At 42.5% G+C, this 13,815-nt stretch overlaps 1 protein-coding gene across 1 annotated transcript; it reads left to right on the plus strand.

Moving 5' to 3' along the window:
- Positions 1 to 7,994: 7,994 nt before the first annotated feature.
- Positions 7,995 to 13,633, plus strand: LOC310778504 (N-acetylneuraminate-9-phosphate synthase-like; the record flags this gene model as incomplete). Its single annotated transcript, XM_083638948.1, has 7 exons — positions 7,995 to 8,126; positions 8,250 to 8,465; positions 8,686 to 8,746; positions 9,047 to 9,100; positions 11,529 to 11,683; positions 12,438 to 12,704; positions 13,448 to 13,633. The coding sequence occupies 7 exons, from the start codon at positions 7,995 to 7,997 to the stop codon at positions 13,631 to 13,633; spliced, it is 1,071 nt and encodes a 356-aa protein (XP_083495074.1).
- Between the last annotated feature and the right edge of the window lie 182 nt (positions 13,634 to 13,815).

A 13,815-nucleotide genomic window follows, 5' to 3' on the forward strand; every position in this document is an offset into this window, starting at 1 on the left:
GGCTACCTTAAGCTGGGCTCAGACTAAAGGATTCTGACAATCCTAGCCGATTTTGAAATCTGGCTGTGACACGCACTACAGGAGAATCTTCCCAGATTATCTTCCCTAGAATCTCAAACATGCACACACTACAAGATTTGTAAATGTGGCGCACCCACGCACTACAGGATATTATTAAGATTATCGGCAGGATAATCACATTGATGCCCGGCCATTACTCCGAACCTGTTTCGTTTTTGGGGTTCCAGCAGTGACCAAAGCGCTCCGCCCCCACCTCACCTCTCTCTCTTTTCTCATTTTCATGCCCGTCTTGCCAAACAAATGAATCTCACGGTTAGTTAGCATGCGTGTGAACAACGCGAGTCTATTGTCTGTACAAGTGAGAACACAAACACATGCGCTACCAAAATATATTTCCCTGCTGCATCCTGCATGTCATGAGATCGGCAAAAGTTTGGATAGACTCAGGGCCGCCCGCCCATAATGCGAACCAAGCGGCTGCCTAGGGCCCCGGGAGTTGGGGGGGCCCCCAAAAAAAAAATTTTTTTTTTTTTTTTTTTTTTTTTTAAATAAACATAGGCTATAATATTATAGGCTGTGTGTGGTAGTTAAAACATAGGTTGACGTTATTTATGTTTGTAGTTTAAACAAAAACATAAATACTGTAGGCTACATACAACACAAAAGGCTGATATTTACCTTTTGTCGCCACCTGGTGAGTAAATATATATGTAACTAAAACCATTAAAATTGACAACCGGTCCTGCATGTATCTACCGGTCCTTGGCACAAAAAAGGTTGGGAACCCCTGGTTTAACTGACCTGGCAACCCCTATGGCTGCTGGTTCTACACGCTTGCTTGACACTGATAGGGCTACAACGAGCGTCATTGTCATGTTTGTTTGTTTAAATATTCTTCTAAATATGGCTAAAAGTCCAAAAACGTCAAATTTTCTTCGGCGCTGCCCTGGCAGCACCGAGAGTCCCCTCCTTACAGCACCCCCTACTTAAAAGTACTTCCAGCGCGGATGCCCCCAAACCCCCGCCCCTGGGAGGGGCCCCTGATCTATATCCTGCTTAGGGCCCCCAGATGGCTAGGGCCGGCCCTGGATAGACTGTATTGCTTCCCGCAGCAGCAAAGCCTTTTTTCCCCACACTGCCTGATAAGACAGGTAGGAGATTACAGCCTCTGACTGGCAGGGGCTCAAAACTACGATATAACAACTTTTTATTCATTGGTCATTCATTGTGATATAAATTAGTGACATTTTCCCCCAAATACTCATGGTTCTGTGCTGTTGGTATTTGCGCTCTTTTGATGCTGTTTTTATTTATGTAAAGCACTCTGTGCACTCGTGCTGTGAAGGGCGCTATAGAAATAAAGTTTTACTTACTTACTTATTTGGTAGCCTATCTGATACCTGCAGTGCAGCGCATCAAATGAGCCGCGTCAATTAACGATAATGACGGGAGTCTCCCGCAGCAGCAGAATGATGTATTCGCGCAGATTTTCAGTCCTAAATATCAAACATGTTTGATATGATCGGGACGGCCCCGATGACGCTTTGAGCAGATCGGGAGGGTTAAGATTGGATCTGCAAACAGCTCACACTACAAGATAATTGGTGCCGAAAGTCGGGCCTGACCAAGCTTGGCAAGCTGCCAGGCCAGATTTCTCCTCCGATTCTCGGGAGGGGTGAATCGGGCATAAATCGGCCGAAAATCCTGTAGTGTGAGCCAGTCTTTAGTCAATACCTGATTAAACTATCTTATTCATTCATTCATTGATTCCTTCCATTCATCTTTATCTCCCCTGCAGCCAACGCCCTGTTCAGGTCATGTCACTCAGTCATAAATAGACACACCCCTTCAATCCTGTCCAATCACTGTGTCCCACGCTTTCCCTCTCTCTGGCCTGCTGGCCAATCACTTGAATGGAGTATCTTATGAATGGAGTAGTAGCTCATATCAGACCCCTGTATTTGTCTGTGTGTAACTCACCTTGTGTGTCACCCGCAGTTCCTGATCCTACACCGCTGCAGTTGTTTCGACCCTCCTCCTCTCCTGAACACCACCATGTCATGACTCCTGTAGAACTCCCTATGGGGGGTTCTCTATCCTATACATCAGTGACGTCCTCCTCTTGCTCAGGAGGAGCGACATCACATCATGGAGTCATACGCCAAATCTAAATGTTGTTCGTCCATTCATTAAAGTTTGTTATACCTTTCTTCTAGTCTCTCATTATTGAAGTGCACCTATGTGCAGTGAATATGCCACTGTCTCTGAGTTGTCTTATCACTCTACTGCCTTATTGCTTGTTGTGTCTCTTGTCTGAAGCTGATTGATACCTTGAGCAGTTTTAAATCCTCTCTCAAAAACTGGTTCATGACAAATGGTACGTCAGTGTAAATATTTTGAGTATTTTTAATTTACAGTATAGCCAGATTAAAGTTATTTTATTTATTTTAGACAGATTGGTTTTAGGCTTTTTTTAATGTGTTCTTATTTTCGGGATTGGTTCTTGTTATTAATGTCTTTTATATTGCTTTTGGTAAAACTGTTTTAACATCTTAAATGGGTTTTTTAAATAGTCTATATGTTTGAAGTAGTTTTATGTTTTCTTTGTTGTTATGCCTGTTTTTATGTTGGTCTGAGTTGTCTGTCCGAGACCAAGGACCACAATGGAAACAAGTCCTCGGACTTTATTGTGTTTTTATCCTTGATGGTGATGTATGAGTGGCATTTATATTTCCGTGTATGATGTGCTCTGCTTTTTTCAGTCATCAAATAATCAATCAATCAATCAATCAATGTTTTTGCACTCATATGCCTGTTATATTTGTACTATGTTGTAACGGAGTCCACAGCACAAGAATTTCACACGTGATACTTGTACCACGGAGTGACAATAAAAATCTTGAATCTTGAATCTTGAACCGACAGAACTTCTGATTTTTTATTTTCTTTTTCGATCAATTCATAGTATTCCCATGATATCACATGCATTTCCTACCAATATCAGAATTATGAATCAGAAAGACTTTATTGATCCCAGAGGGGAAATTGGGATAGGGAGCTTTACAATACACACAGTTCATTGGCTGTTTTTGTCATTTGATTGTAATTACCTGTTAATTGATTACAATCGTCTGTTATTGTCCTACCAAGATTTTGAGATGATGTAACAGAATACTATGAATAAATTTGTGATTAACTGATTGCTTTCCAGTGTTGTATCTCCATCAACCTTGTGTAATCTGTCACTGTAATTTTTTTGATTGTTTACTTAATAAAATCATGGCAACAAACTGACACATAATAATGAATACATTTAGTGACATGTATGTAATATTACTGAATAGATTTCAAGTACGGTAGAGGTCTTGTTACAAATGGCCCTAACGGTCTCCATGACTCATTAGTAAAAGGTAATTAGTGTATTTTTTTCCAGCTAAATGGAAGTTATCACTATATTGACATTGTTCATTCCAGTGAATAATTTCCAGTGAGAAACATGCTGTCTGGATACTGATGGAGAGCTTCTTCACATACGTATGGTGCAACCGTGCAACAACAATCACATGAGGCTCAAGCAAAACCCATGAGTTTGTGGTAGACTACCATAGAACTGGAGGATGTGTATCTTGTCCAAAAATCAATAGAATTAATGTGATTATTAGACATCTTAAAGGAATTTGGTTTCTGCAAAAGTAGGCTAGTGACAGGCAGCAGCACTTGCGCCAAGATTTATCAGCTACAGTCAAAGCAAAACATGTCACAGTGAAGTGACCTTTGAACTTTTGGATATAAAATGTCATCACTTCATCATTTCATTTAAATTAAATTTGGTCATAAAAGTGTATAAATTTTTGAGTTATGGCCAAAAACTTATTTTGTGAGGTCACAGTGACCTTGATTTGACCACCAAACTGTAATCAGTTCATCTTTGAGTTTGAATTGAATCCAAGATTGTGCCAAATTTGAAGAAACTAGGCATCTCTCGCACTACACGAAGCACTCGATTCCTAGGCTCATCCGCTGCGTGGCCTCGCCCGCCCTGCAGCTCGCCGAGCTGGCCCTGCAGCTTGCATACGCAGCTTGGCCGCTGTGTGGCCTCACCCACCCTGCAGCTCAACCGCTGTGCGGGCTCCCTTGCCCGCTGTGTGGGCTCACTTGCTCTTGTGACATCACTGATGACCACTGTGCGTCGCAACTTCCCTTGCTCTATGGCCTCGTAATTAGGGTAATCACCTAATTAAAAAATCCAGCTCCCTTGGATCACCCGCACAGCCCAGGGGCGGAAGCCATCGTCCCCGTCTGGTTCCTCCCACTTCTACCATCACTTATACAGCCTCAGACTGATGACATGACTGATGACATCATCACTGATGATACATCATCAGTGATGTCACAATGCACAATTGCTCAAGTGACCTCACTGATGACATCATCAGTGATTTATGACATCACTGATGACATGATCAGTGGGACAAAAATGGAAAGAGAGAGAGTACAGAGATTCCCTGAGATATCTAAATATTTTTTGTTGAATATGCATTAGGGTTATATGGATATTATATCCCCCCCTTTTCCCATGTCTCCCTCTAAAATAATTTGCACTGACAATGACAACGTGACACGGGCCGACCAACATGCCTGTGAGGGCTTTCTCACAGAGAAAAGCCCCTCTTCCTCTCTGAAGTGAAAGCAAAGACATGGGATTGAAGGATTCAAGCAAGACGGCCCAACTTCAACTCACTTCCTGTCATTTTGTCACGTGGGTTTTGCCACGCACACGCCCACTTTCGGCAGGTCTGGTCTGATGCCGCATTCATGTGCTCCTCGGATATATCGGATTTACCGTATTTAAGAGTTGTGAGCACATGAACGGCCATTCAATGTCGTATTTACCAGCGGGAATTTCTGAGATTTCGATGCTACACGAGTTTCCGACGTTGTGATGTTGCATGAGGATTCTGGACTACAACAATGGCGGGAAGTATGAGTCCGTGGCACCAATTGACTGTCAAAAGTTATATATTTTGTTATTCTGTTCATAGTAGCTATCATTTATTTTTAGTAGTTGCACATTATGGCCTATGTAGCTACCATAATGACCCACTACTTGCTTTTAGTAAGAAAACCCCAGCCAAGAGAAAACAAGTGTCCATGTTTGTTCCTCTTTCCGACCAAGAGCATTGGTTTTCACAAGACACACTTTTTCTTCATCAACATCATTATTGTCCTTCTTAGATGCATGCAAACATGCACTCAGAATATTTGAGGCCTTCGGCTTCAATGTAACCCCTTCTGGTTGCCATTGATTTCTGTAATGATTATTTGATCATCACTTCAAGCTATTGTTAAGTTTTCACAGTTAGGTCTCCAAGTGCAATTTGCTCATCATCATTCTGTTCTAAATAGCTGTCTGCTCTTTTTCTTTGGACAACCATGTTCTTCATCAAAGGTCTGAGGTATTTGTTTTTTGCTACAGATATATGGCATCTGCACCATGAAGATCTTGGGCAAATTAATCTTGAAGGTCTTCTTCCTCTGTGGTGTTTTATGGCAGTCAGCATCCTTTATGTTGCATTACCTCCTCCTTCTGAATTTATCAATCCACTGTTTCCCTACATTCTGTAACATCCTCTTCTGTTGGTCTTTTCTGAAAGTCTTCTTCTTCTTCTAATGGCTTTCTGGCAGACTGCGTACGTGGTCCTAAAAGGAAACATAAGTGGGCGGGCGGCGTGTGTGCCACGATTGGGATGTCACGATTGTCATGTATCAGTGATGTCATCAGTGATGTCAGATTTTCGATTGATCAAAAATTTAGCCCACAGTGCATCAAAATGTTGAATGTATAGCCTAAAGAGCATCTTAATAGGTTGTATTTGTGATGTCATCAGTCACTCGAGCAATTCTGATGCCATCAGTGATGTCACTCGAGCGTGATGTAATCAGTGATGTCATAAATACTTCCTGGCTCACCCTATATAAGTGGAAGCAGTGTGTGTTTTTACACGCAAGCATCCAGTCCCATAAAACACCACCAGCAAGTATCCAGTCTGTCCATAAGAGGAAAAAGCAGCTCCTGCTGGTACAGTATATCAGTTGTGTGACCCCACAGACCTGCAGCGTAGGACCGAAGAGATACAAACTCCCCAGGTGGCTATTAATCGCTCAGCCTCCCTCTCCATCTAACATCAACTCCGCCAGTACCTCATCCACTCTACAACAGTGAGGCAAGTAACTACTACTTTTGTTTGTGAATATACTGATTCCTACTTGTATTGTTGTGAGATGCCTCGCAAAAAACGGAATCAGATGATGAAAAAGCTACATGCTGCAAAGAAACCTGAACCTGCTTTGAATCCCTTAGTTTTAGCTATGCAATGTTGTAAGCAGACTGGATGGCATGCAGCAGAAGCAGATGATAGAACGCTCATCCATAAGAGACTTGAGACTTGACTTGGACTTGTGACCAAAGACGTGAGACTTGACTTGGAGTATAGCTAAAATACTATACTATAAGATTTAAGCATGCCTAATGATAGTTGAAACTGATAAGAAATATGTTGAATTGACCACACATTAAACAGTATGAGCTGAGTTGAGCTCTTCTCACTTGGAAGAAGGCCTCATTACGTCACCGGCAGAGTTAAGTTTCGAGATGAGTGCAAGGAGCAGCAGGGAGGAAGCACTATCACGCTTTGAACACGAGCCCTGTGCTTGGGTGAGCTGGCTGACCCTCTCCCCTCCAGGTGTGAAGCTAATGAGGGGAGTGTGGTGAGATAGGGACGCACCTGGGCACAATGGTCTATAACACATTTAAGAGAAAAAAATTGTTTATTGATGTCATTAGGGAAACTGTATACTCTCTGTTCAGCAACATGAAGGGTTAATTCGCTGCATGCCCTCTGCATGAACAATGGATAGGGGCGGGTGGTATCCGAGGAGTGAACTCATCCCCGGGACAAGGTCATTTTGTTCATCTAAGAATGGAGGGTGAGCGCATCAAAGATAACATTTGGAGAAGTCATGAGAAAACGGCGAGGCACTGTGCAACCATTCGCTAAAATGTGACAAAGGCCCCCACCTTTTCTGCTCCATCCAAGCACAGAGAGGCGGGGGAAATAACTCACCAAGAGTGGGTTAACTATACCTAGTTGGTTTGCTAGGTGGTTTCCACCTTCATCATCATCATCATTGAACACATGACTGCATGAGGTGATGTGGGAAAGGCCTAAATTTGGGAGGTTTTTAGTACTTCTGGGAGGTATCTCTGAGAGGGAATAAATACGAGTCCCCAGCCACTGTAAGGCACTTCGAGGATTTTAGATTTTGGAATTCACACATCTTTGGGACAGCAGCATCTTCACTTGGGGCATTTTGCAGTCCCTTCCTTGCAGCACCCCCTACTTAAAAACAGTTCCAGTGTCCCTGGTGGTGACTGGTCAGCCATTCATTTTTCCATACACATTTTGTAAAATGCCTTTAAAAATTGTATTTGCTTGGTCAAACAAAGCGATTCAGTTATATTTAGAATCAGCATTTTACTTGGACAATTCTTTTTTTTAGTTTTTATCTTGTTTTCCGCCTTCTAGTGTCCGAGTGTAATGTTCGGGGGGGGGGGGGGGGGGGGGGGATGGGTAGGGGGGCCCCTGGGAGCTTCAGTGCCCAGGGGCCCCTGGGGGTGTTAATCTGGCTCTGCGGGTCCTACATGTAAAACTTGTTGAGTGCAGTGCTCCGCCATGTGATGACAATCTTCCAACACTAGATTGTGTGTATGTGTGTGTGTGTGTGTGTGTGGGGTGAGGCTGTATAAAAACGGAGCGGTGACATGACTCAAGCCTCTTCCACCTGTGACATTCCACCTGTGACATCTCCAGTTTCATCTCCACATCTCCATCTCCATTTAACCCCACCAGGTCTTGAGACTTTTACACCAACTCTCTTATTTCACTCGGCACTTCACGTCCTACATCACCAGGATGCCTCTGCAATTTGAACTGTGTCCTGGTAGAATGATTGGCGGCTCCCACCCGTGCTTCATCATTGCTGAAATTGGACAGAACCACCAAGGAGACATTGAGATTGCCAAGAAAATGATCAAGATGGCAAAGGTAAGCTGGTGGAGGGGAGAGAGAGGTGTCTGTTTAGAAGCTATACCAGTGCTGTTGTTTCACCACCTTTTCCTCACCTCTCCTATCTGATCCTCTCCTCTCATGTGTTCTGTATCATCTCAGGACTGTGGTGCTGACTGTGCCAAGTTCCAGAAGAGTGAACTGGAGCACAAGTTCAGCAGGCGAGCCCTGGAGCGGCCCTACAACTCCAAACACTCCTGGGGGAAAACCTACGGGGACCACAAGCGCCATTTGGAGTTCAGCCATGAGCAGTACAGGGAGATGCAAAAGTATGCAAATGAGATTGGCATTTCCCTCACTGCCTCTGGGATGGACGAGGTAAGACAGATTTTTTATTTTTTATTTTTTATTTTTTTTAAGCAAGAAAGAATACTTCATTGCATTCTTCTAAAAGATTCATGGAACAGCAATACTATATATACAGTGTATATATATATATATATATATGTGTGTGTGTGTGTGTGTGTGTGTGTGTGTGTGTGTGTGTGTGTGTGTGTGTGTGTGTGTGTGTGTGTGTGTTATTCCATAATTCCCACAGATGGCCATGGAGTTTCTCGATGAGCTCGATGTGCCTTTCTTCAAAGTTGTCCAAATAGTCAGTGACTAGAAGTCACGACTGGTGAGCACTCTCAAAAGTTTCAAAAAGTTACGGTGCACGGCTCAAAAAATAATAAGAGAGGGGCAAAAAACCAGCACTCAAAATAATTCCTTTTGGTTGTTTTATTTACCTTCAAGCAAGATGACAATGTACGTTTCGGCGTGGAGCCTTCCTCAGCATTGACCAATGCTGAGGAAGGCTCCACGCCGAAACGTACATTGTCATCTTGCTTGAAGGTAAATAAAACAACCAAAAGGAATTATTTTGAGTGCTGGTTTTTTGCCCCTCTCTTTCTTCAAAGTTGCCTCCTGTGATGCCAACAACTTCCCCTATCTTGAGAGAACTGCAAAAAAAGGTATGAGGCACCATGTATCAATGCTTCAATCATTATTCCATTCTTTATTAAAGTTACATAGTTTTTTTCCTTTGGAAAATAAATAATTTCTTAATCCTCTTGGAGGAAATTTCAAAAATATATTCTGTAGAAGTATCCCAACCAATAGTCCTATTTTTTTCTTTCTACTTTACTCTACAATTAGGGCACAAACTATTTGACAACACATATAGGAGTATAAAAGTAGCTGAACTTACCTTCAGTTACACCGGTTGCTGGAAAAGTATTGTGTCGTTTGAAATAATCAAAAATGCGAAACTGCTTCTGAGAGTTTTTGTTCTCCTGAAAACAATTGAGACCAGACGGCAGACTAAATAGGGAGTCTTGGGTTCGGTGATGCTTGGGTGCATAGACACACCCACTCTAGGCGTGGTGAGTAAAGTAGGCGAGGTGAGGAGTAGGCAGTGTTGAGGAGTAGTGAACTACATGTAGTTTAACTACATATAGTTGAACCACTCAAACTACAATTTTGGGAAATAAAATGGAAGCAATGAATATGTATATACCGGTATATATATATATATATGATTCTTACCCTAACCTTAATCATTCCAGTCTTTACTGCTTATTTGTCTGACAAAACAAAACCAAGAAGAACACAGATTTGTTTGCAATAAAAATATAGCATTGAATGTATTGGGTGACAATAAACTCAATTGAGAGTTTTTGCTGGCATTGTGATTTTTTGTAGGCTATTATATTTGATTTCATATGTACCTTCACATTGTTAATTTAATGTTTTTTTTCTTTGTTCTTTTTTTTTTACAAAGTATTTTGAACCAGTGGTGGAAATGTGGGGAACGGGTGGAAACGGAGTTAGAGTAAACATTGAGAGGGAACAGTAATAACAAGAGGGGAACGGCATTCCTCCTCAGGTTCCCCTTCAAAATGGCTTGCAATGCAGTGGAGAGCAGAGCAGAGCAGTAGAGAGCAGAACAGAGCAGTAGAGAGCAGAGCAGTGGAGAGCAGAGCAGTGGAGAGCAGAACAGAGCAGTGGAGAGCAGAACAGAGCAGTGGACAGCAGAGCAGAGCAGTAGCGAGCAGAGCAGAGCAGTAGAGAGCAGAGCAGTGGAGAGCAGAGCAGTGGACAGCTCAGTTAGTTCTCACTCCGGAAAGCCGACACAACATGACAATACCAAAAAAGGTGTTCTGTTGACTCAGATTCTGCACAACAAAAACGACACTCATCTGTCTGAGCAATACCCCAAATCTTTAACATTTTTCTAGTTGATAAAAATTATGAACTTATTTTGAACTAAAAAGATATTAGAAATGTGTGTTGTTTTATATATCAACTTGAACACTAAATTCCACGGTATGGCACAATCAAAAGTGTCCTCCAATCCAATCAGATTAAGGGAGGGGCAAAAACAAACAAAACAAAACAAGGGATGGCTAAAGTAACTAAACTAAAAGTAACTAATGGTGAAGAGGTGGGTCTCGAGGGTTGTTTTGAAAGTGTCCACCATGAGCTTTGAGGGATGCCCTAAGCTGTAACTAAAAGAAAAATGAAGTGTCCGGTAGGTCATAGCTGCCTTTAAGGTCCTGAAATGATTTGAGACCATCATTGTTGTAAATGTCACCCAATGTACACCCAATACATGGATGCCTTTCCTTTCCCAGTGTGAAAACATTGCCTATGCCCAATAAGTAATAATAATAATTTATTACAATAACTTCTGTCATAATGATGTTGAAAACTTGGCACGAAAAATTCAGTACAACCTATAGGCTATGACAAAGTCCCTGCATCTAATATCGTTCACCACTGCTGCCTGCTTAGTCACTATTTTTTTTTAAACTTTTTATTGACAGATTATCAAATATTTGCATTGTGTATCCAGACATTGCATATATGAACTCTCAGGATTACCTATACATTGTCGTTTACTCTTGATATACTGTCATAGAATTTTGTTTTGAAAAGAATATATACGAAGAAAAGAAAAGACAAAACCACAACAGCCATCCAAAAAAGTAAAATCTAATGGGTGTTATATATTGAACTCAGTATTCCCATCTTGAGGTAAATTGTTCTAATCTATCGTTGACAAATGCAGTTAGTTTTTCCATCTTGTAGATATCCATCGTAATATTCATCCATTCTTTCAAATTAGGGCTTTGTCACAAAATTTCTAATGACTGACAAGATATTAAATAATGACAAGTGGACTTTTGATAACATACAGTGGGTGTCCAACTTTGAACACGACACAAGTGTTTTTATCGAACAGAAGTTTGCAGCGTTTTCTTTCTTCTTCCTTTGGTGGTCCCCATTTTGAAAACACCTTTGCTTCTTCTCTCTCTCTGTTGGCTCCTTCTATTTCTCCTCTTCCTGCTCTCTATCTGCCCCCTCCTTTCTTTCTTTCTTTCCGTCTGTCTGGGGCAGGCCGTCCCATGGTGGTGTCCAGCGGGATGCAGTCCATGGAGACGATGCGTCGGGTCTACCAGATGGTGAAGCAGCACAACCAGAACTTCACCATCCTGCAGTGTACCAGCACCTATCCCCTGGACCCTGAGCATGTCAACCTCAAAGTTATCACGGTGAGATGAATAGAATTTAATAGAATGTGAGCACACTCACCAAATAAGAATAAAAATTCAGGTGCACGGCACAAAAGTAATAGTCAATAAACAAGGAACGCCAGCACGCAATGAATGTCCTTTCAAGGTTTTATTCCGTCATCGAGACCTTACAACGGACGTTTCAGCCAACAGGCCTTCTTCAGCGTTGTGATGCATAAGGCGGAAATCACAATTATATACTGGTAGCATCCGGAAACACAATCAATTAAGCCAACAAATTAAGCAAAACGTTTATTTCCAAATACACCACGAAACAGTACTATAACAAATACAACTATTATTACATAGAAGATATGTGAAACATAAAGCAGATGCTTTGGATGCTTTGGAAGCTCTTAATGCTGCATATGAAGTAGTAAGCAGAAAAAAGGCCCGTGCTTCCCCGTTTTTTTCTGCTTGTATGGAGCTTACTACTTCATATGCAGCATTAAGAGCTTCCAAAGCATCCAAAGCATCTGCTTTATGTTTCACATATCTTATATCAGTTTGGAGGCCTGGCTTCAGTTCTCAGCAGTTCTCACTATGGCCTATGATAAATTGGGTTCTAATAAATGGGTTCTTCCTACGCCCCTGCTACCTTCAACCAAGTTTAATAAAAATCGGAACAATCCTGCTAACAAACAGACAGATAGACCGCACCGAAAACACACACCACAGACAAGCAATAGTGAGCAATAGTTTTTTTTTTAACCCACTCTCTCTTCTCTCAAAGGAATACCAGAGGGAATTCCCGGACATCCCCATCGGATATTCTGGACACGAGCGGGGAATCTACATATCTGTGGCCGCTGTGGCGATGGGGGCAAAGGTCGTGGAGCGCCACGTAACTTTGGACAAGACCTGGAAGGGAAATGACCACGAGGCGTCCCTGGAGCCCGCGGAGCTGGCTGAGCTGGTCCGATCCATCCGGCTGGTGGAGACCGCGATGGGAACGCCCACCAAGCTGATGCTACCCTGTGAGAAGACCTGCCATGACAAGGTGGGTCCACTTTAGTATTTCATTACATTTTGTGTTACTATATCAAACTGTCCCCCTGCGCCTGCCCACATTTTCCCAGCCGGTCGGGCAAGAGAGCAGGGATGATGTAGTTTTGTAGGCCAATTAACCCAGAAGTGATGCACTTTCTGGTTCCCTTGTCGGGCAGTCAATGGGATTTCTGAGTGGAGTTATCAGTTAGCCTCCACAGTCCCTTGTCTAAACACTAGTGAGGTAAATATTATTGATATTATTAATATTAAGCTGAGAAGCAGTTCCAGGGACTTCCAGTCATAATATATTAATTATATGATTCATATTAAAGCAACTCGGAGCAAGATTTTCGATTGTTATTAAACAGTCTAAAGTTAACATTGACGCCTCACATCTTACCTATAATAGTAGATGAGACCAAAGCCGAGTGAATGTCTTGATGATTATAGAGTCTGTGTGCGGGCCGGGCAGATCCAGAAGTGAAACAAAACGGTTTACGGCAGCCACTTCGGCCATAACCACAAAATTGCTTCCAAACAAACTATTAGAATATAACGAGAGAGGTTCGCGAGAGTAGAAAGCCCCTTGAAGTAGCGAGGAAAGCTGTTTTGGGTCTGTTGCTATGGCCGTAAACCATTTCGCTCTGCCTAGCAACGGTTTACAGCTGCCATAAACCATTTCGCTCTGCCAAACAAATATTAGTTATTAAACCATCTGTGGTTTTGGTTCTCTCTTCTCCATTTCTTTTCCAGCTGGGCAAGTCAGTGGTTGCCAAGGTGGCCATCACCAAAGGCTCGGTGCTGAGCCTGGACATGTTTGCGGTGAAGGTGGGCGAGCCGAGGGGCATCGCTCCAGAAGAGATGCATCACCTGGTGGGCAAGAAGGTCTGTGTGGACGTGGAGGAAGACGACAGCATCACAGCTGCCATGATAGAATAAGGGTCTGTCATGAGGGTTGGGCGAGAGATGCAGCCAGAGAGAGAGAGGGAGAGAGAGAGACAGTGGAGGCACAGCAGCAACACACACACACACACACACACACACACACACACACACACACACATACAAGATGCGCACATACACAGTACATGGGAGGATTGAATTTGTTTTTCTGTTACTTT

Source organism: Poromitra crassiceps, assembly GCF_964638095.1.
Source record: "Poromitra crassiceps genome assembly, chromosome: 6".
NCBI classification, from domain to species: domain Eukaryota; kingdom Metazoa; phylum Chordata; class Actinopteri; order Beryciformes; family Melamphaidae; genus Poromitra; species Poromitra crassiceps.